General features: G+C 52.4%; 7 protein-coding genes across 7 annotated transcripts; 3 read left to right on the top strand and 4 right to left on the bottom strand.

Annotated features, from left to right (window-relative positions):
• Positions 1-46: 46 nt before the first annotated feature.
• On the top strand, positions 47-1,552 carry HER10_EVM0006437 (FAD binding domain-containing protein; the record flags this gene model as incomplete). The annotated part of the gene is made up of 2 exons (XM_035476021.1): positions 47-127; positions 188-1,552. Exons 1-2 carry the CDS (start codon positions 56-58, stop codon positions 1,550-1,552), a joined length of 1,437 nt encoding a protein of 478 aa, XP_035332763.1. The 5' UTR covers positions 47-55.
• Positions 1,553-2,345: 793 nt separating this feature from the next.
• HER10_EVM0009892 (uncharacterized protein) lies at positions 2,346-4,178 on the top strand. Its single transcript, XM_035479364.1, has 4 exons — positions 2,346-2,834; positions 2,893-3,273; positions 3,331-3,535; positions 3,595-4,178. Exons 1-4 carry the CDS (start codon positions 2,727-2,729, stop codon positions 3,984-3,986), a joined length of 1,086 nt encoding a protein of 361 aa, XP_035333168.1. The 5' UTR covers positions 2,346-2,726; the 3' UTR covers positions 3,987-4,178.
• Positions 4,179-4,494: 316 nt separating this feature from the next.
• On the bottom strand, positions 4,495-6,098 carry HER10_EVM0004607 (NADH:flavin oxidoreductase/NADH oxidase). Its single transcript, XM_035474243.1, has 4 exons — positions 5,835-6,098; positions 5,305-5,776; positions 4,974-5,247; positions 4,495-4,910 (listed from the first exon to the last, which is right to left on the bottom strand). Exons 1-4 carry the CDS (start codon positions 5,940-5,942, stop codon positions 4,532-4,534), a joined length of 1,233 nt encoding a protein of 410 aa, XP_035332518.1. The 5' UTR covers positions 5,943-6,098; the 3' UTR covers positions 4,495-4,531.
• Positions 6,099-7,031: 933 nt separating this feature from the next.
• On the bottom strand, positions 7,032-9,019 carry HER10_EVM0002520 (major facilitator superfamily transporter). The gene is made up of 3 exons (XM_035472227.1): positions 8,729-9,019; positions 7,415-8,637; positions 7,032-7,352 (listed from the first exon to the last, which is right to left on the bottom strand). The coding sequence occupies exons 1-3, from the start codon at positions 8,932-8,934 to the stop codon at positions 7,120-7,122; spliced, it is 1,662 nt and encodes a 553-aa protein (XP_035332291.1). The 5' UTR covers positions 8,935-9,019; the 3' UTR covers positions 7,032-7,119.
• Positions 9,020-10,252: 1,233 nt separating this feature from the next.
• HER10_EVM0011215 (FAD binding domain-containing protein) lies at positions 10,253-12,349 on the bottom strand (the record flags this gene model as incomplete). Its single annotated transcript, XM_035480652.1, has 3 exons — positions 10,253-10,548; positions 10,665-12,145; positions 12,219-12,349. 3 exons carry the CDS (start codon positions 12,347-12,349, stop codon positions 10,253-10,255), a joined length of 1,908 nt encoding a protein of 635 aa, XP_035333356.1.
• A 1,200-nt stretch (positions 12,350-13,549) lies between these two features.
• HER10_EVM0011773 (amidase) lies at positions 13,550-15,223 on the top strand (the record flags this gene model as incomplete). Its single annotated transcript, XM_035481194.1, has 4 exons — positions 13,550-13,896; positions 13,981-14,175; positions 14,263-14,622; positions 14,675-15,223. The coding sequence occupies exons 1-4, from the start codon at positions 13,837-13,839 to the stop codon at positions 15,221-15,223; spliced, it is 1,164 nt and encodes a 387-aa protein (XP_035333416.1). The 5' UTR covers positions 13,550-13,836.
• Positions 15,224-15,660: 437 nt separating this feature from the next.
• On the bottom strand, positions 15,661-18,821 carry HER10_EVM0000548 (polysaccharide deacetylase; the record flags this gene model as incomplete). Its single annotated transcript, XM_035470324.1, has 7 exons — positions 15,661-15,771; positions 15,833-15,960; positions 16,021-16,073; positions 16,137-16,302; positions 18,177-18,557; positions 18,643-18,722; positions 18,796-18,821. The coding sequence occupies 7 exons, from the start codon at positions 18,819-18,821 to the stop codon at positions 15,661-15,663; spliced, it is 945 nt and encodes a 314-aa protein (XP_035332050.1).
• Positions 18,822-19,509: the final 688 nt, after the last annotated feature.

Below are 19,509 nucleotides of genomic sequence, written 5' to 3'. Positions count from 1 at the left end.
AACATTCGCGGCCCCAAGAGTAGACTGGAGCCGTGTGCAACCAGACACCAGCATCATGTCGCCATCAACGTCGAGGAGTTATCTGATTCAAGAAAAGCAACAGCGCGATGCGAGTAGTAAGCTTCACGTGAGTCTTCATCTATTAAATGCTCAATGAAATTCGCCGAACTAATCTTTCCTATGCTAGGTGATAATCGTGGGAGCGGGTCTTGGTGGCCTAGGCGCCGCCATCTCGACGCTGCTGGCTGGACACGATGTCACGGTTCTAGAGGCCGCCTCAAATATTGGCGAGGTCGGTGCGGGCATCCAAGTCCTCCCGAACGCCGCCCGCGTCCTATTCTCCTGGGGCTTAGAGGAGAAGCTGGAAAAGTACGCCACAAAGCCTCAGAAATGCAACTTTATCGGCTGGAAAGGCAACTTCCTGTCCGAAATGGATTATCACAAGTACGCCGCGGCAGCGGGAGATTTCCCCTTCTGGGATTTCCATCGCTCCGACCTGCATCGGTGTCTCCTCGAGCGCGCAGTGGAGCTTGGCGCGAAGCTCGAGACGAATGCAAAGGTCGATACTTTTACAATCTCACCGGATGACACGACGGCTACAGTATACCTCGTTGGCGGACGCAGCCTGACGTGCGATCTTCTCGTTGGCGCGGACGGCATCAACTCCAAGCTGAGGGAGGAGTTCCTGCGCAAGCCTGATCCACCTCAGCTGACAGGGGACCTGGCTTATCGACTGCTTTTGAACACGGCCGACATGCTCAAGGACCCCGAATTGAGGCACTTTGTGGAGAACCCCCAAGTCAACTACTGGGTTGGGCCGGACAAGCACGCGGTGAACTACGTTCTCAAGGGCGGTCAGCTCTTCAACATGGTGTTGCTGGTACCGGACGACATGCCCGTCGACGGCGGCAACACCCTGCAGGGAAACATTGAGGAGATGCGGGGCCATTTCGCAGGCTGGGATCCCCGCATCGGCAAGATGCTCCAGATGTGCGATGAGGTTCTGAAATGGAGACTGTGCATTCGGCCAGGCCTGGAACCAACGTGGTCCCATCCGTCTGGCGCCTTCACGATGCTCGGAGACGCCGTGCACGCGACACTGCCTTACCTGGCCAGCGGGGCAGGCATGGCGCTCGAGGACGGAGGGGTTCTGGGTCTCTGCCTCGCTCGACTGACCGACACTTCAGCCGCATCAAAGCGACAGGCCCTAAAGGTCTACGAGGACTGCCGACGGGAGCGGACGGAGAGGGTCGTCCGCCGCGGAACATACAACCAGTGGATCTATCACCTCCACGACGGGCCAGAGCAGGTTGAGCGAGACGCGAAGTTCAAGGAGTTCGAGGAGATGGACGCGAAGTGGCTGGGCGAGGATTCAGCCGTGTTGCCCGCATCTCAGGAGACAGGAGATGACCCCTTTCCGTGGAGGTATCATGGCGTAGGGAGGTGGTTGTTGACATACGACATGTGGAAGGATATCGAATCGAAATGGCCCTCCGAATCGGCCGGCACATCGGCAAAAGGAGGAAACCCAACCCCTCGCGCAAGTTTGTAGAGCATAAGCTTATTAACCTGTAAAAAAGAAAGTACAAACTTTGAATAATACGAGAGCCTTGAGCCGTTGTGGCCTGTTAATTCCCGGCTGGATCGGGCCCTTGTAAGTTGTAGGTTAGCTGCGATCCTAATTATGCAAAACGAGGAATAGTAAACAATAGTCGCAAAGCCTGCCTTACCGTTTCCCCTGCTCCTTTGTTTTTGGTTCGATAGCCTGGCGGCTAGGCTTTAACCAAGATGAAAAACCTCCGGCGGGGGGGTCATGGAAGCTAGACAGTTTTGGGCAATGTTATTAACCACATTGATCACCAGCAAACTCGCGAGAACGTCAAAACGGTGTCGCCCTGCGTGAAGGCGTGCAGGTATTGGCAGTCCCGGGGATTTGGTTCGTTACCAAGGATACAAACAACTCAACCCAGCCAGCTGGGCCAGCTGAAGCAGCTGAGCGTTATATTGACTCTAGCACAGTGGAGAAGGATGCCGTATTTCGTCCAATAAAGGCTTAAGATGTCTTGAATTGAGAGAGATTAAGCAACACCGACCCCGTCTTACCGTTCCCAGGCCGCGTTTCCCATCCCATGTCCATGTCTGAGGGGTAATATCCTCGGAGCCCTCGAGGACTTCAACACCACCAGAATGGAAGAGCCGCGTACGAAAATAAGGTCGACTAAGGAGGAAGCTAAGAAGAAAAGGGGTACGAAATCCGGAGGGCTGGTAAGCGCGCCGCCTAGCGAGCCGGCGCCTGAAACCAACTAACATAGGTCGGCGCACGGTGCCTGGCAGTCCTGTCGAGAGGAAAACTTGGGAACACCAACATGCGCGTGGCACTCACGATAGTACGAGAAAGCTGAACGACAGCTCGCCTAATCAGCGCTTGGTCACGCTTTCTGGCATGGGGAGTAGGTTGATGAGGAGTCCAGAACCATGGGCTCGCCCACGTGGAGGCTTGCCCACGAGGCAGATTCACGGCGGCCGCTTGTTGACATTTGCTGGATCGTGAGCTGAAGCATCCCGAATACATAAGTCTGCGATCTTCCTCCCCATCTCCCGATTCAGATCTTCTTATCCATCCTCATCATCTCAGAAGCTCCCGAACATCCTCAGCTTCCTCAACCGGGTCATCAATACTCTCTTCAGTCTCGCCACGTGCTCTAGACACCTGCCAATACTTCAAGATGCGTTCCGCTATCCTCGTCGCCGCCATCTCTGGCCTTGCTGCCGCCGGCCCTGTCGCTCCCCGTGACACTACTGCCCAGAACGGCATTGATCTGAGTGCTTTCGATGTAAGTCCACACTGCTGGTAAAGCTTCTTTTCTCGCTTCAAACTGACCCCCAATACAGGCTGAGCCTGTTCCTACCAAGGTTGGCCCCGCCGTCGGTGCCACCGTCGAGACTCCCACCTACGACCCGGCGGCCGCCAAGGCGGAGGCCTCAAAGGATGCCGCGGCGAACCCCATTGCCGTTTCAAACTCCACCTTGACTGCCCGAACGGTTACCCCCGCCGGCTGCGGAGCCAAGCAGCCCGACGGCTACGGACCCGTGTCCAACCCGGACGACTATGACACCTTCATGAGCGACCCTCAGTTCACGAACATTGCCACCAGTGCTCAGGTGCCTGCCGGCTACAGCCTGTCATTCTCCAACAAGCAGGGCGCCACTGAGTGCGGCACTTACTTGGGTCTCTACACCATGAAGACCTTTGACACCATCAAGTGCCAGCAGGTAAAGACAACTTCACCCAGAACAAATATCAAGGAAGCAATATCTAACCGTCAATAGTACTGCGATGCCGCTCCTTCATGCTACGGCATCAACGTCTACATGGAGAGAGACCCCAAGTGGGACCCTACCGATGCGTGCCCCAACCCTGCCAGCATCACCAACTACAAGTGCACCCTCTGGGGTTCCGCCGTCACCGCGGAGACCGCCACCAATGTTGGACAGTGGAGAAACCAGTTCCACGTCGGTGTGACTGGATCAAACGGTACGCAATCCTGATCTTCCCCATGCCAGCTATCGAGAGGGCTAACTGACTCCGAACAGGATACTCCAAGCTTGCGCCTCCCCCTTCTTATGCCGACTTCGACGGGCCCTTTGCCTTCGGCGGCGCCACCCAGGCCCCCAAGTCATACATGGGATCCAAGTACTACCCCGGTGTCTACAACCCTGAGCAGTGCGCCGTCGCCTGCAAGGCCAACACCAAGTACGACCACGACCACCCCAGAGCTGACGGCACCTACGATGCCTGCAACTTCTTCAACGCCTACGTCCTCAGCAAGAACAACGTTCCCCAGGGAACTTACTGCTCCTTGTACACCCAGTCTTGGGACAAGTCCTACAGCACCAACGTCGGACAGTGGAGAGGCAGCGACTACTACTCCGTCTCCTCCAGCTACGGATACACTCTTACTGTCCAGGACGCTGGGAAGATCTAAAGGGTCGGGCTTTCTTGCGAGCGTCCTACGCTTCTCGAGGCTCTAGTCACTTTTGACACTTTCAATGCTTATGAGACCATTGAAAAGTTGGACAGGTCTTGTGTGGCGATGCATAGATTGATCACAGACCGATACGATTTCAAGAATAATGAGGCGGAATGAAGAGTGCATTACACACCTAGTCTATAATTAGTAACGGTAGTAAATATTGATGATAATTGCATATTATAAAATCTCCAAATGACATTGGTGGGCCTTCCGAGAAACTTTCTGTATCAGTCATCATGCTTTGGGTCTCTGTCCAGCAAAATTTAGAAGCAAAGAAAACTTGTAAAGTAGATCAGCAGAAACGCCAAATAAGAGTTGAGGGCAGGTGGCAAGACCTTGACTGTTCCCATGTTCCCATGTTCCGCAAATCAAACTTCGAAACTCCCCAGGTCTTCTATTTCATTAAATCAATGTATTTTTCCATTCATGATGATGCTTCAGATGAGACTGCACATGTCGCCTCTAGTAATGATCTTTACATGTAAGCTCTAGTAAGTCTAAGCAATCGCTGTAACCTCCGCATTGTCAACCTTGTAGAACTCATAGTCATTGTATCCCTTTTCAGGAGGCTCCGCCCCGTAGAAAGTCGTCCTGTCGTACGGGTTCAACTCCCACCCGTTCTTCAACCGCTCCACAAAGTCAGGGTTGGCAATGAAGTACCTGCCAAACACAATCGCATCCGCCTCGCCGCTCTTCAACTTCGCAACAGCATTGTCGCGGTTGAAGTTGCCAGCGGCGAAGAAGTGGACACCTGCCGGCTTGAGAATGTCCCTGAATTGTGTCAAATTGTTCGTCTGTGTCGCCTCGGACTTGGTTCCAGACAACGAGGCCAGCTTTTGTTCCTCATCGAGGACTTCGTCAAAGCGAGGCTCGATCCTAAATTGAATCATCAGTGACTGTCCTCTTTTGGAGTGGTTACTTAGAAGCAGATAGTCTTACATGTGCACATAAGCGGGCCTCTCAGTCTCTGACATCTCTGCAATCTTTTGGCTAATGAATGACCAGTGCTTGTTGGGGTTGCTGTCTCTTGTGCCTTGGAAGTAGTTGTACGGCGAAAGGCGGACGCCGACCTTCTCGGGGCCGATAGCGGCACTGACGGCCGACAACACTTCGAAAAGGAATCTTGAGCGGTTCTCTATTGATCCACCGTACTCGTCTGTGCGAGTGTTGATGTTATCGTGGAGGAATTGCTCAAGCAAGTATCCGTTAGCCCCTATCTTCATGTTAGCTTATTCGTAGCAAGCATTCAATGCGCGCGACATATCCTTACCATGAATCTCAACGCCATCAAAACCAGCAACCTCAACCGCCCGCTTCGAAGCCGCAGCCCACTCTGCAGTCAAGCCATGGATCTCCTCTACAGTCATGGGCCTGGGAGGGCCATCCTTGCACGCAGTTCCATCAAGGTAGTTGCCATCCATAGGTTGAGTACCGGAGGAAATGGGCGTCTCGCCTCCACGCATGCCACCTGAAGATGCTCTACCAGTGTGCCAAAGCTGAACGAAAATGAATCCGCCCTTGGCATGAACGGCATCAGTCACCTTGCGCCATCCTTGCAGCTGAGACTCGGTGAAGACGCCTGCGACACCGGGGTAGGCGCTGGCATTGAGGCAGATGTCGGTGGCCTCGGTGATTTGGAGACCGCCGGCGCTGGCTCGCTCGCCGTAGTACTTTGCTACACGAGCGCCTGGAACATGGACGCCGCGAGACTCGAATTCACTTCTCATACGAGTTGTGGGTGCCTATCAGGTATGTTAGCATCTAATGATTGTCATATTTCGTTAGGCTTTTTGAACTCACTTGCACGATGCGATGCTTGAGGCTGATGCCACCCAACTTCAGGGGGGTGAACAGCACCGTGTCCTTGAGAGCGGCAAAAGCCGGGGGAGGAGTAGTTGCTTTGGGCATGGTGTGAAGCTATTCAGGAAATATGGTCAAGACCTAGTATTGGATTGGGGTCTTGATAGGAAAGGGGTGTGCTGAGGTGTGTCGAGCACTAAGAAGCTCATTCACCGTCGTTGAATATGGCAGGTTTTGAACATGTCATCTGAAGCCCGGAACCACAATTGCAAAGCCACTATTCCGTGCCCCTAAGGGTACATTCTGGCGTGTTAGTCGTGATCGTCATGTCGATGCATCGCTGGGAGTGTCTCGAGATGCCCCCATTCCTGTGCAAGAGTGGAGAGTGGGGAGGACTACCTGGGTTGGGTTGGGATGAGTGGGATATCTCGGAAGTGGGGGTGCACTTACATTGAACGCGTCCAGTCGGCAACCTTGACTTGCCGTATCTATTCCTATCTGTATGGTGTATTCTAAAGAGCACAGCCATCAGTCAGTCCACTTCTAATTATCGGTGGTGTTATCCCCCCCGGTGTGTTACATTCGGCAAACCATGGTTTAGTGCAGTCTAGACACGGGGAACTCGGGAGTACGGGAGACCGCGCCTTTCCCCCCACATGTTCGCAGATAGACATGGGGAAAGCTCTCGTGGGGCTGTCATCTCATAGGAGCAAGGGAGACGATAACAAACATCTTCAAGTCATCGCTTTGGTAACAGATTGATGTGAGTCGGGTTCGGGAGAAGCGACTTTGATGGGAGAACACCAACGACTGGACTGATATTGGTAAGCAGTTCAAGCATGGCGAACTTGCAAGATGGCCGTGTTCCAGGTGGGCTGGTTCTTCTTGCCGGGGAATCGCACGGTGCTTTCGTCTGACACAATTCCCTCGACTCTATCAACTCTTGGAGGCCGTGATGATCTCGAGAACTCTGCGTGTGTTCGCGAATGAATTTTAATTTACATCGTACCAGTGGGGTTTAAAATACAATATCCTGCCTGAAATACTCCCTAAGACAATTGTGGCAAACCTAGCCCAAGCTGCATCGGCACCTGGGCCTTGAGCAATAATAGAAACACTTCTGCGCTTCGGCATCGCATCAGCAGAGTTATAGACAAATTCACAAATTGCATCGTCTTTTGAGTAAAGGTTCGGCGAGGAAATTGATGTTTTCATTATAGTGCAGCTCTGCATCAAGGCTTCTAGCCAGGAGCCGAGTTCAGAATTTGCAAGTTGGTCGCAATATCTAGAGAGAAGCGTGCCCGTGGGTCTCATAAGGCAGTCCAATGCAAAACAAGCCCACCACGATCCATAAAGCAGCACTAGCATAGATAGGCACGACAGTGTATCCCGCATACGTCGACACGAACGAAGCCGCAAGGCCGCCGACGCGAAGAAGAGTAGCGGCAATGCCAGTGCCTGTTCCGCGAACTGGGCCGGGGAAAGACTCGGGCGTGAAGGCATACATGACAGCGTACTCTGCGAACATTGGTTAGCGATTGCACATGTATAATTAGAAAACGACTTGAGGACCAACTTACCAAAGTTTCCAAGAATTCCGGTTGCGCATTGGAATCCGATATCAGCCGCTTCCGTGCCCACAGCCGTATAAGCGAACAAGAAAACTCCCGTCAAGACCGCAGATGCAGCCATCATCCAGCGGCGGCCAAAGCGTGTCTCAACGCAGAAGCCGGCCGCGATGGGTCCAAGAACACCGGCCGCAGAAACGATGCAGTAAATCATGTAGGTGTGGTTCAGCGAGGTATTTGCAGAGTAGGTAGACTTGGTTGCGAGGTATGACGGGATGAAGGCGAAGTAGAGCGGGTACGCCACACCGACGGTCAGCCAGATAAGGAACGTGACGGACGTGTGCTGCGCCATCTTACGACCGGCAAACAATTTCTTGTAGTTGTCGGCGTTGTAGTCCCTGAAGCTTTCTTTAAGGATCTCCATGTGGGATAGCTTGGAGCCTCGAGGCGCCATGTCGGGGTCGACCGCCGCAGCGGCGGGGGCAATGCTACCGGCGTCTGACTCTGAAATACCGGCACATTGTCTGTCGATGGCTTGCAGCATTTCGAGGGTGAGGGTTTCCGGTCGCTTGTTGTAGCGCGCAATGTAATTTACGGCTTCGACAGCCTCGGCATCGCGACCCTTGGAGATAAGGAATTTGGGCGATTCGGGGATTTTGAAAGCCACGATACGGATCAGACCAAAGGCAATGGCGATACCACCAAGCGTGATCATGAGGTAACGCCAGCCCATATTATCTTGCATGCGGCAAGGAGCTTCCGTAGAGTCGCAGGCAAAGTTGGCCAAGAAAACCCACGCCAAGAGCGACACGATAACCTGTCCCAAATTCCACCACCCAGACAAGCTGACGAGCAGCCACTGATGCGTCTGGGGAACAAACTCCAGAAACACGACGCTGTCAACGGGCACGTTACCGCCGGCCGCCGTACCGATAATGGCCCAAATGATGCAGAAACCTGTAAAGTTTTGAACGCCGGCCACGGCGCACGCAAAGACGCCGCCGTAGAGGATCGTGGCGTTGAAGGCGGGCTTGCGACCGATGAGATCGGCGGTGGTGCCCCAAAAAGAGGCGCCGACGATCAGTCCAACGTAGTACGCTACGGAGCTGAAGCTCAATTTCGCAATGTCGGTGAACTCGTTGCCGATCGGTGGCCGGATTGCTGTGATTCCCTGGGACCAAAAGTTGTCAACAATCCAGCCGAAACCGTTGACGACGAAGAGGATCCATTGGAATCTAAGAAGGAAGGGAACAACGGTCAGCTTTTCCTCCATCATGCGCCGGTAGTATGAAGCCAGAAAGCGAGGGAGAGTAATCTCAAACGTACTTTCCCATGCCAATCTCGCCCAAGTGCTTCGCGATGAGCTCCGACTTGAGACGGTAGTTCTCGTTCACGGCGCCCGTGTAGAAATCACGGAGGACTGAGTCGCCGACGGAACTTGCATCTCCCTGGATGACGGACCCGGAGGCCGTCTGCCTCAAACCCGACTCCGTCGCATCCTTTGTGACACTCTTCTCGCTCGGAGCAGACATGATGGAAACAGCCTGGTCGATTCGCAAGGGGGGACAGGAAGAATGTCTGAGGGAAAGAAAGAGAAGACGATGAACAGCTTCTGACTTGGGCCCTTTTCTCTCACGAAAGAAAAACGAAGAAACCTGGGACCTGACTTCTTTCGGATCCTCGAATGAGATGAGCCTTGTAGGCGCCTAGTCCCCCAGCTTTATTCAATCCAGGAACACCAAGGGACGAGCTCTCTACCTGACATGAGAGGGCCAATCTTGCAAGGTACCGGCAGCCAAGGTCGCAAGGTCGAATGGATATCAGCCAACACGTTGTACTTGCTTACACTCCACAGCTGGCATAATGAGCGTCCCCGTACATGTATCGCCAGGGGTATCTTTCTCTGGGGTGAAGGACAAATCAAGGGTCCTGATTTCCCACCGGGGAGAAACTGTCTCTCACCTCAGCCTCAGAATGGGGATATGGAGATGATTGCCGTGCTATCACTCGTCCACGGCCGGTACGGAGTATGGGTATCTATCTAAAGGTGCCGCAAGGGCGTGGGCTCTCTCTATCTCTGCCCTTTCACCCGTCACCGACGGTGTGTGTATCGCCCCAATCCGAAGAGCTCTATTCGTCTATTTCCTTAAGGGACGAAAGAGAGACACTTGTACCAGGGATTTATCCCAGAGATTACGGGTCCCCACCCCCACTTTGGTATGCACGGGCTGTTCCAAACCTGACATTGACTCCATTCCGGCTAGGATGTCTGACATGGCGCTCTGCCAATCAACACTACCACGCACCGCGTCAAGCCCGCGTTTAGAGTTCAGAAAACAAGGAAAAACGATTCGACAAACCCTCCCGCACTGCATAGCGTGCGAGTGATGATTTCATAGATGCGGGTTGGCTGTGGTCCGGAGATGGGCACGCAATTCTGAAGAAACCCATATTAAAATGTCTGCAGAGGAAATTTCTGCAAATTCGAGGGACTAATGACATAAGAGAAAACAACATGGGACTTTGTCAATTGCGTCTATTTCATTTTGAGGCCAGAACAAACAACGTGCTTCGTAGTAATAGCCGCAAAGACGACTCATGCTTGTTGAGCTAACATAACAGTCTACATGGGTCTTGCGCCATATCTCGCCCGAATTCTATGTAGCTCACTATCAGTCTGATCTTTTTAAAATACATACGTCACACATGTACGCCCAGTCCTTTCAACGGAGTAATTAACTCAGATCGACCGGTCTCACTGTAGGACCAGCTGATGCTACATGTACATACATACTGCTTCTCGTTTGCCCACACCGCTCTGCCCTTAAGTCGCACCGCATGAAGCGCGATTTAATACATGTCCGGCGCTTGTAAGAAACCGCCAAAGTAGTTATCCAGCCATTGCGCCGCCATCCCACCGGTGCCGCCTTCGCTTGCCTGCCAGCGGCCGATGGTGCCCACGTAGCCGTCCGGTCGGACGACGATGAGGGAAGCTTCGTCCGTTCCGAGACCCCCAAGCCACTTGTCTGTACAGGAGCGTCCTTGTGTATCCAGAGGTGCTACATCGTCGAGGTAGATGGTCCACCCACTCTGTGAGAACACGGGAGGAAGCGAAGAGATCTCAAAGTTCTCCTTATCCGTAGATGCTGGAATACAGAGTCAGCAGCGACACTTCATTGGCTAGGTTGAGAGCGCGGAGCCTCCTCCGACGTGGAGAACTGGAGATAGGACACGAAAAGGGCATGGATGGAGATCAACTTACTGATGAGCGCAAATGTGCACAATTGACTGACGGACGTATACCTCTCAGGGCGTACATGAATATCGTCCGTCCGACTGGCGCGTGGCTTGACTTTGTACGACTGCGCCGCCGCTGCGGAAAGTCTCGTCACCAATGAAGACGCAGATGCTACGCCGGTGCTGAAGTCATGCAGAAAAGAGACACCCGCAGCGTTAGAGACATCGTTCAAGACTGCGTAGATGCGGAACTGGCCCAAGACCGGAATGTCGAGCTGCACGTCGATAGGGCAAGTATCGATATAACGGGTAGCCTTTGCAGGCGGGAGGTTGCATCCCGGTTTCGCAGCGCCCTTGACGCCGTCATCCCGACCCCGGTTGAGCTCGTTCTCGCCATACTCAACTCCAACGCCCGAAATGAACCGCGTGTTCGTCTTGAAGTTATCTGCCAACCGCTTCGCGTCACCGCGAGCAATCTCGTTGGCATGCTCAAAGTCGAAGTTGATGAGATCGTGCGCAATCTTCTTGCGCTCCTGCTCATAGGTCGCAAGCAATACGTCGCCCTTTGCGAGCCCGCGCAGAGCGAGGTTGAGCTTCCATCCGAGGTTCCAAGTGTCATGGATACTTGTGTTCATGCCCTGCGCCGCCTTGGGACTGTGCGTATGGCTGGCGTCGCCGGCGATGAAGGCGCGCTGGGCCGGGTCGGAGAAGCGGGCGGCCACGCGCTGGGCGACTTGGTAGTTGCCGAACCATTCTACGGAACGCCATTTGACGCTGTAGGGTGAGAGGATCAGGCGGGCTTGTTCCATCACATATTCTTCTCCGAGGTCTTTTGAGGATGTTGAGGCCTTCATCTCGATGTAGAAGCGCGTCATGTTGCGTTCGCGGGGGATGATGAGAATGGAGCCGTACTTCTCAGAGAAGACTACCGTCTTGCTCCAGAGGTCGGGAAAGTCGGTCTCTAGTTCGCCATCGAGGACGCCCCATACCGAAGCATGCGGTGAACCTTGGGCGAATGTGTCGGGGATGCTCTTTCGAACGAGAGATCGCGCGCCGTCACATCCCACCAGAAACTCCGAGTTGATGGATGTATTTCCTTCCCCTTGCCGGTCACATTCGATGCTCAATGAGCCATCGTCCAAAGTGCTGTAAGTCTGGAAGCTGTGGCTACGTTTCACTTCGACACCGCTCTTGCGAAGGTCATCAATAAAGACACCTTCAATCATGCCCTGGTGACACAGCAGAATGTACGGTTGCAAGAGATCCACGACAGAAGGAGGGTAGTGGATCGAGCGACTCAACCGGTGCAGGTCAGAATCACTCGAGCTCTGCCACATACAAATGTCATGGACCTTAACACCGGTGCGGAATAGCTCGTCGCCGAGGCGCAGCATCTGTAGCGTCTCAATCGACTTTGGCTGAATTCCATCGGCGCGGCCTACTGTAGTCTGATCTGGCCTTTCGTCAATGACTTGGACCTTTTGACCGAATCTTGCCATAAGAGATCTGTGTTTGCATGTCAGCACGGAGGAGCTGGCCGGGTGTGCGGGGCGGACATCGGAGGGAGTGGGGCACAAACCCGAGCATTAAGCCGGCTGGTCCGGCTCCGACGACGCAGACGTCGGACTTGGATGCGTGTCCATTTTGGTGCGAGCCGTTTGTGTGGCCATTGGTTTGTGAGCTCACAGGAGTTGATGAGCTTGTTGTCATGTTTGCTGTGATTGCCGACCCGAAGTCGTTATGTGGCTGTAGTGTCTAAGTATGGATGTCTTTGAAGAATGGAACGCTTTCTTGTGTAGATATGTTTGGAGTGTGTATGATGCTCTCACCACCAATGCGATCGTTCGTTTGAGCAAAATGAGACTGTATAAAGGTACTCAATCTTGCCTTATCCTCGCCTCAATAACGAATCGTCTCATCATTCAGGGTGGTTCGATATTCGGCCGATGTCGATGCAAATTAACATCCCCCATCATTCAATGCAGAGGAAGCCAACTCTTTCCTAACTGCTGACTGATGAACAAGCATAGCGCCATTGACTGCAATCCCACCCACTCTCCTAGGTATGGCTTCATGTTCCCTATCGGAACCCCTCTCGATCCCCCACTTACGAACGTGTGTGTTCGCCGCACAAGCCAAGTCGCGGGGTCACGGGAGGAATCCGCGGGGAAACATACCAAAGCAATCGCGACCTATCCAACATGCGAAGCTCCACTGATAAGCCCAAGTGGCCGATGGAGACATCCCGAGCGAGGGCGGAGTCGGACGACGATTCCGCCAATCAAGTGGTCTATGCTCCGAAGATCGGCATCCCGAGCATCGTCGGCAAGCCGGGCCCGCTTTGGTTTAGCGTTTGGCACCATCGTGGCAATAGCTTTGCGGTGTTTGTGTGACTCGGCTAAAGATTGAAGATACTGAGAGGCATACTGCGAACTGACGAGAACATCATTCTAGAAAGACTGAAACGGGATTCAAACAATGACGCAAATCACGATCTCTGAGCCGGCACAAGCTTGGCAAGATGTCGTATCTAAGAAGAGACAGCTCCGGGCGGAAGCTATCTCAGCATCCATTGGAGACTCAACGAATGGCCCGAAAGAACTTGAGATCACGACTATAGCTGAAGCCTCCCAACTTGTCTCGAAAGTTTCACGTGGTGAGGTAACGAGCGAAAACATTGTGAAGGCCTACATTCGGAAGTATGTGGATAAGCAACCAACATGGGCCTGCAATTGTAGAGCCTCTTCCATCTCCCTGTGTCTAACGTGGAAACTGATACTGATGAGTCTGCAAATATTAACAGGGCTTCTGAGGTGCACAACAAGGTATGGCTCTCATCCGAAAGTGACAAATCCTTCACTAACTCAGGCATGTCTTAAAAGACGAACTGGTACGTTTCGAAATATTGAACTTGGGCGGGCGTTTTGTTTCGGCAGATATGATACGACTTTTTTCTGAAGATTCAGCTAATATCCGTTACACGTCAATGTAGTCTGACGGAAATTGTATTTGATGATGCCCTGAAGCGGGCTAAGGAGTTGGATGCCTACTTCACCGAACACGGGAAGACCGTTGGGCCCTTGCATGGCGTGCCAGTCACACTCAAGGACCAGTTCAATGTCAAAGGATATGATACAACTCTCGGCTACGTTGGCCGGTCCTTCAAACCTGCTGCAGACGATGCCGTTGTCGTCAAGATGCTTCAATCTCTGGGCGCCGTTGTCATTGCTAAAACGAATCTGCCACAGAGCATCATGGTAAGTAGTTGGACATGTCCTTAATGTCTATGAATACGAGTGCCCCTGCTTTGTTAAGATGCAAAGAAGCTTACATCGTAATAGTGGTGTGAGACGGACAACCCTCTTTGGGGCCTGACTACCAACCCCAGGAGCAAGGATTTTACCCCGGGTGGGTCAACCGGCGGTGAGGCGGCCCTGCTTGCTTCTGGTGCAAGTATGCTCGGTTGGGGGACTGATATTGGAGGAAGCATTCGTATTCCGTCTCACATGATGGGAACGTACGGCTTCAAGCCTAGCGTGAGTCTTATCACTGGCAACCTCAGAACTCACTTGGCCTCACGCGAGAATTGACCAAGTATGGAGCATCACTGACGTACTGATCAGAGCGGACGACTACCCTATCTCGGGGTTCCGGTATCAACCGAAGGGCAAGAACATGTGCCTTCGTCAATAGGCCCCATGGCCCGCAGTCTGTCCACAATCCGCCTCGCCATGGAACAGTTGATCAGCGCCAAGCCCTGGGAGCTAGACGCTCGCTGCGCACCGGTTCCGTGGCGAGAGGACTTATATAAGGAGACTAGCTCTAGGCCTTTGACTATTGGAGTCCTCTATGATGACAATGTTGTCCAACCCCATCCGCCATTGACGCGGGTTCTCCGTTCTGCTGTAGAGCGCCTGCAAGCAGCGGGCCACGAGGTCTTGGAATGGAATGCAAGCTTGCACGAAGACTGCATCAGAACGATGGTAAGTTAAATAAGTCTGTATTTGAGAGACGGTGACTGACTGTTCCTGCAAGGACCTTTTTTACACGGTTGACGGCGGCGAAGATATTCGGAAAGACGTCTTGGCTGGTGGAGAGCCCTTCATCCCCCACGTCGAGAAGCTTCTCAACCGCGGAAAGCCAATTTCAGTGTACGACTACTGGCAGCTTAACAGGCGGAAGTGGGAGTTGCAGCAAGCATACCTAGAAAAGTGGCAATCCATCCGGTCGCCCAAGACTGGTCGCATGGTTGATATCCTCCTGCTGCCACCTATGCCTCACTCAGCTGTGCCGCATGGGGGTTGTCGATGGGTGGGATACACCAAGGTGTGGAATTTCCTCGATTACCCTGCCCTCGTCATTCCCGGAGGCCAGGTGAGCCGAGAAGACATTGATCAGCCGTGGGCGGAGGAAGCTAGGGGAGTTGAAAACGAGTGGAACAGGAAGTTGTGGGAGGATAACAAGGAGACAATGGCTTCTCTTAGTTTGCCTGTGGGACTTCAGATTGTTGGTCGTAAACTGGAGGAGGAGATGGTGCTTGCAGCTGGGAAGATCATCGACGACATCCTCAGGGATAAGAGCTAGATTGTATGTCAATGTTAGAGTAGAAACTTCGATTTTGATCCTGACTCAGAAATCCTGCATGTTTGAATTAGTGATACACAGTAGGAGAATCTGAAAGCTCAACGCGCACACGTTCTAGACTCATGCAGACTTCGTTAACCGACGGACAAAGCCGTGAGCACGGACAATGAGCAATCGTGTTTCAGCGCGAGAATATGTGCTTTAATTTCAGCCGAGCCTTCCCCATGCTATGATAGGTGCCTGCTAGGTAATTAGTCAGTCTCAAGAGTCAATAGTTCAATCAGCGGTCAAACCAATGCGTTGTCGCTAGGAAATTGGACTCGATGCTTCTAATCACAAGTCATCAGGAATTTTGTTACATTGCGTATCATCCACGAAGAAGCAATTTGGCACTAACTTGATTCTTTCAAATGTGTCATTTATGAGGCTACGTGAATCTATGATTGTGTCTTCTTCCATTCCTCGTACTTCTTCATGACCTCTTCCTGGCTGGCAGGCATTAAGCCACCTTCAGGGGCAGGGTTCTTGGACTTGAAATAGTCACTCATCTGTTGACACATGAGCATCAGCATAAGCTCCTACACAATAAAGAGTGGGGGTGGAACCTACCTCGCCCATGGTCACCCACTCAACGCCTTCGTGCTTATTGATGTGCTCAATGATCCGCTCGTGCATGAGTAGCACGTGAGGCCGACCCGAAACATCGGGATGGATGGTCATTGGGAAGATGAACTCATCTTTGAACAAGGATCAGTTCACGAAGACTTATTCGTCCAGCAGGGAGTCCCTCAGCTTACCATATTCTCGGTAAAAGTAGTCGAAGTGGTCTCGCCAGATGTCTTCAACATCCCTGTTGGAAGGCAAGATCAGCCAGCGCCCTCATAATCCACATGAATGTAACTCAAAGACTTACCTTGGGTTCACCCAACCGTGTGAGTTTGCAGAGTTCTTCATAAACATCATTGGTGGAAGGTCATCAATGTACCAAGACCCGGGAATCTCGACCAACCCCGTCTCTTTGCCCTTTACCAAAGGCTTCATCCATTCCTCTGCCTTTTTGGTATAAGTCAAACCCCCCACTTCCTGGCACCCCCCTGTTTCTGGCACCCACAAAAACGATGGGATCACAACCCAACCTCCTCATTACTATTAACTATTGATCCTCAACCACACCCACTACAATACAACTGCCAGCCTCACTAGGGCATTCAGAGTCGCTGGATTCAGCCGTAATAACCTCCTTTTCACCCGCTTCGATTTGAGCCCGATGGATATCCCTGATGTTCGCAAACTTCGTGTTGGGATCGAACAGTCTTCCTCTTCCTAACTGCAGCGTTGGTAACTTGAGCCTCTCAGGTGAGCCAGCTGCTGCTGGGCAGCTGCCAGTTGCCAGGCCTGCTCTGTGAAGCCTTTTTTCACCTTCCTGAACAGCAGCCGTTGAGTGCTGGTATCATTGTCGAGTTGGGTGTATAAGTGCAGTTGACCGCTGAGCTCTGCCAGCTTCCTGGGTGTCGACCAGACCACTGCAGAGGAAGCAGAATCCCATGGCTCAACAGGGTAGTTTGTTGACCATTATGGCATCGCTTTTTGCCCCGACTGGTTGGTTTGTGTGGTGGGCTTAGCAGAAGGCTCAGGTAATACCATAGGGTTCATCAGGGGCTTAACCATCGCTACAGGGTGTAGACCAGTCCACTTCCAACCACTTCTGATGTTCGAGACTGATAGACCAGCAAGTCGAGCCTTCTGGTAACAGTCCAGGAAGTTCCTTTTACCTATAATGGTAGAGTCGTTCCATTGAGACAAGTAACCGAGCTCCTTCCGATAGGCTGACTTAACAGGGCTGAAGACAGATCAAGTGGCTGGAGGACATGAGAGGAGTGTGGTGGTAAGAACAGTAAATGGATATTGTTAATATAGCAATTCCACATGAAGTCTGTCGTCGTATGACTCCCATGCCCATCCACAATCAACAGTCGAGCCTCGCCCTCAGCCTCGGGCATAGTCTGTGGGATAAACACCTTCTCTAACCATTCAATGGCAGTTAAGTCTGTAGTCCAGCCATTATCTGTTGCTGTAAACTCCCACCCATCGTATGGAACCAGATGTAATGGAAACCACTGTTGTTGGACCGTCTTCCCTTGAAAATGATAAGAGGACGAAGTGCCCTACCCAAGGCTGAGATACACTCAATGATAGAGACCCATGCCCTCGACCCAGGTTGTTTCTTGCGAACAGACGTCGTCTCAGCCATGCCCAGCACTAACCCATTAGCTCCTGACCCTCGAGGATGCCAGTCTCATCCATATTATATCTGTTGGCTGGTTTGATGTCCTTGATCTCAGGGATAGCAAGGAACTTAAACCAGTTCCTAATGACCTCAGTAGATGCCCCATTAACGCGTCTAGAATCGATGGAACGACTTCTCTGAACCTTAATGATAGGGTTCCTTCTCACGAAGGCATAGATCCAGCCTTTCCTAATGGTTTGGTATCCCCAGCAGCAGCCAGAACTCGCTCTGCGAATTCCTTCACCTGTTGGTGCGTTGGTGCGAGGCCCAGCGAAGCCTGAATGCGAACCCATTGTGCCAGCTTACTCTCCTGGTCAGGAGACAGCCTCTGCCAGTCAGCAAAAGCCACTTTCCTAGTCTGACCACCTTGGAGACGTAGTTGGAGGGTTGATCGTGGTATCCCATACCCAATGAGGCTCTCTTTGACTCTTGCCGTTTGAGATGTCCTCGAGAGCCTGACGAAGCTGATCTTCGGTATATTGAGGCATTAGATATAGAAGAAGGTATGTGCAAAAATGAGCCCATTTGGACTCGAATTGAAAATGTTGTGTGATAAAAGGTTGGGCATTGCGTTGTGGTGGATTTTCGCGTTTTTGTGGGTGCCAGAAACAGGGGGGTGCCGGGAAGTGGGGGGTTTGACTTAATCGATCTTGGTCCAGCTGTCACCAGTCCTCAACCAATATGCTTGGCAGTCGTGGTGCGACATGGAGTGATCATACTCGATACCGTAGCTCAGCATCAGCTCAGTACCTTCTTCGCTCGTCTCCCACCACGGGGCAACGCTGCCCTTGGGCGGCTTGCCGCAAAACTCTGTGAGCATCTTCCACGTTTTGTCCAGAACGTCGCGCTGCTGCTCTAGCGTCATGTCGACAGGGTTCTCGTGGCTGTATCCGTGCAGGCCGATCTCGTGGCCTGCATCCCGCACCATGGCGCATTCTTCTGGGAACGTCTCCAAGGAGTGGCCAGGAATGAACCAAGACGCTTTGATGTTGTACTTTTCAAACAGCTTCAAGAGTCGACGTGTACCAATGGTTCCAGCCCATAGACCTGTTCAAGCGTCGCAAGGTCAGTGGTGTAAGCTCCAGCTGGTGGTGAGACTTGACGACGAAGACCCTCCATGATTGCAACTAACCTCGACTGATGTCACTAGTACTGTCTTCACCACCATATGACCCGAGCCAGCCGGCAACGGCGTCGATATCCACACCGTAGCTACGGTAACGGGCAGGTTAGTACGCATGCATATGTGACAGCACTACCGTGTCTTGCTCGAGGGACCACTCACCAGACGAGAACCTTCTTCTTTCCCATCGTAAGTACTGATAAAAGATTGTCTTGGGGTATGATTGAGTAAGTGGAAGTGGTGAATATGTCTCTGTGTATCACCTAAACACTCTGTACTTGAAGGTAGACTTTATGCTAAGAGCTTCTTTAGCCTGTATCACTCCAGATATCTCATGAAGCACCACCTGTCATTACTTTGATATCCAGACCAACTCGGAGGCACCAAAGCTCAAGCCTGTGGAAGCTTCCCTGCAGGCAGGAAACGTCTCCACAATAACTTGCCAGTTCCCCGTTAATTCAACTGCATCTACGCTTATCGACGCGGCACCGTCTCAAGTCTCCCCATTCTTGATCTCCAGTGTGTGTCCTGCGGCTTCTAGACGTACGGATGCCTCCACCAGTTGATGCTCTAATTGGATTCCATCCTGGTCACACTGCTTGAGCATCTCTGGCTGTTGGTTTTTCCACTTCTGCATTATCGTTGTTCAACTGATCGACCCCGCCCCCACTTCCACCCTTGACTTCCCCATTTTCCACTTTTGAATGTTCCCATTCTTCATACCCAAACAGCTTTCCGTATCTCGCAGCAAAGATAGGCGAAAGATGGCCGTCTGCTTTCGTTAGCCCCGCGTACTTCAGGAAGGCGACTACTGGAACTCGAGATTGCGAGCATAATTTGACGCATGGAGAGTGAAGGTTGGCGTTGTTACAGTGC

The sequence above is a fragment of the Colletotrichum scovillei genome (assembly GCF_011075155.1).
Source record: "Colletotrichum scovillei strain TJNH1 chromosome Unknown Contig00006, whole genome shotgun sequence".
Lineage (NCBI taxonomy): Eukaryota > Fungi > Ascomycota > Sordariomycetes > Glomerellales > Glomerellaceae > Colletotrichum > Colletotrichum scovillei.
The sequence above is the reverse complement of the archived record's forward strand: the minus strand, read 5'-3'. Positions and strand labels throughout refer to the sequence as shown.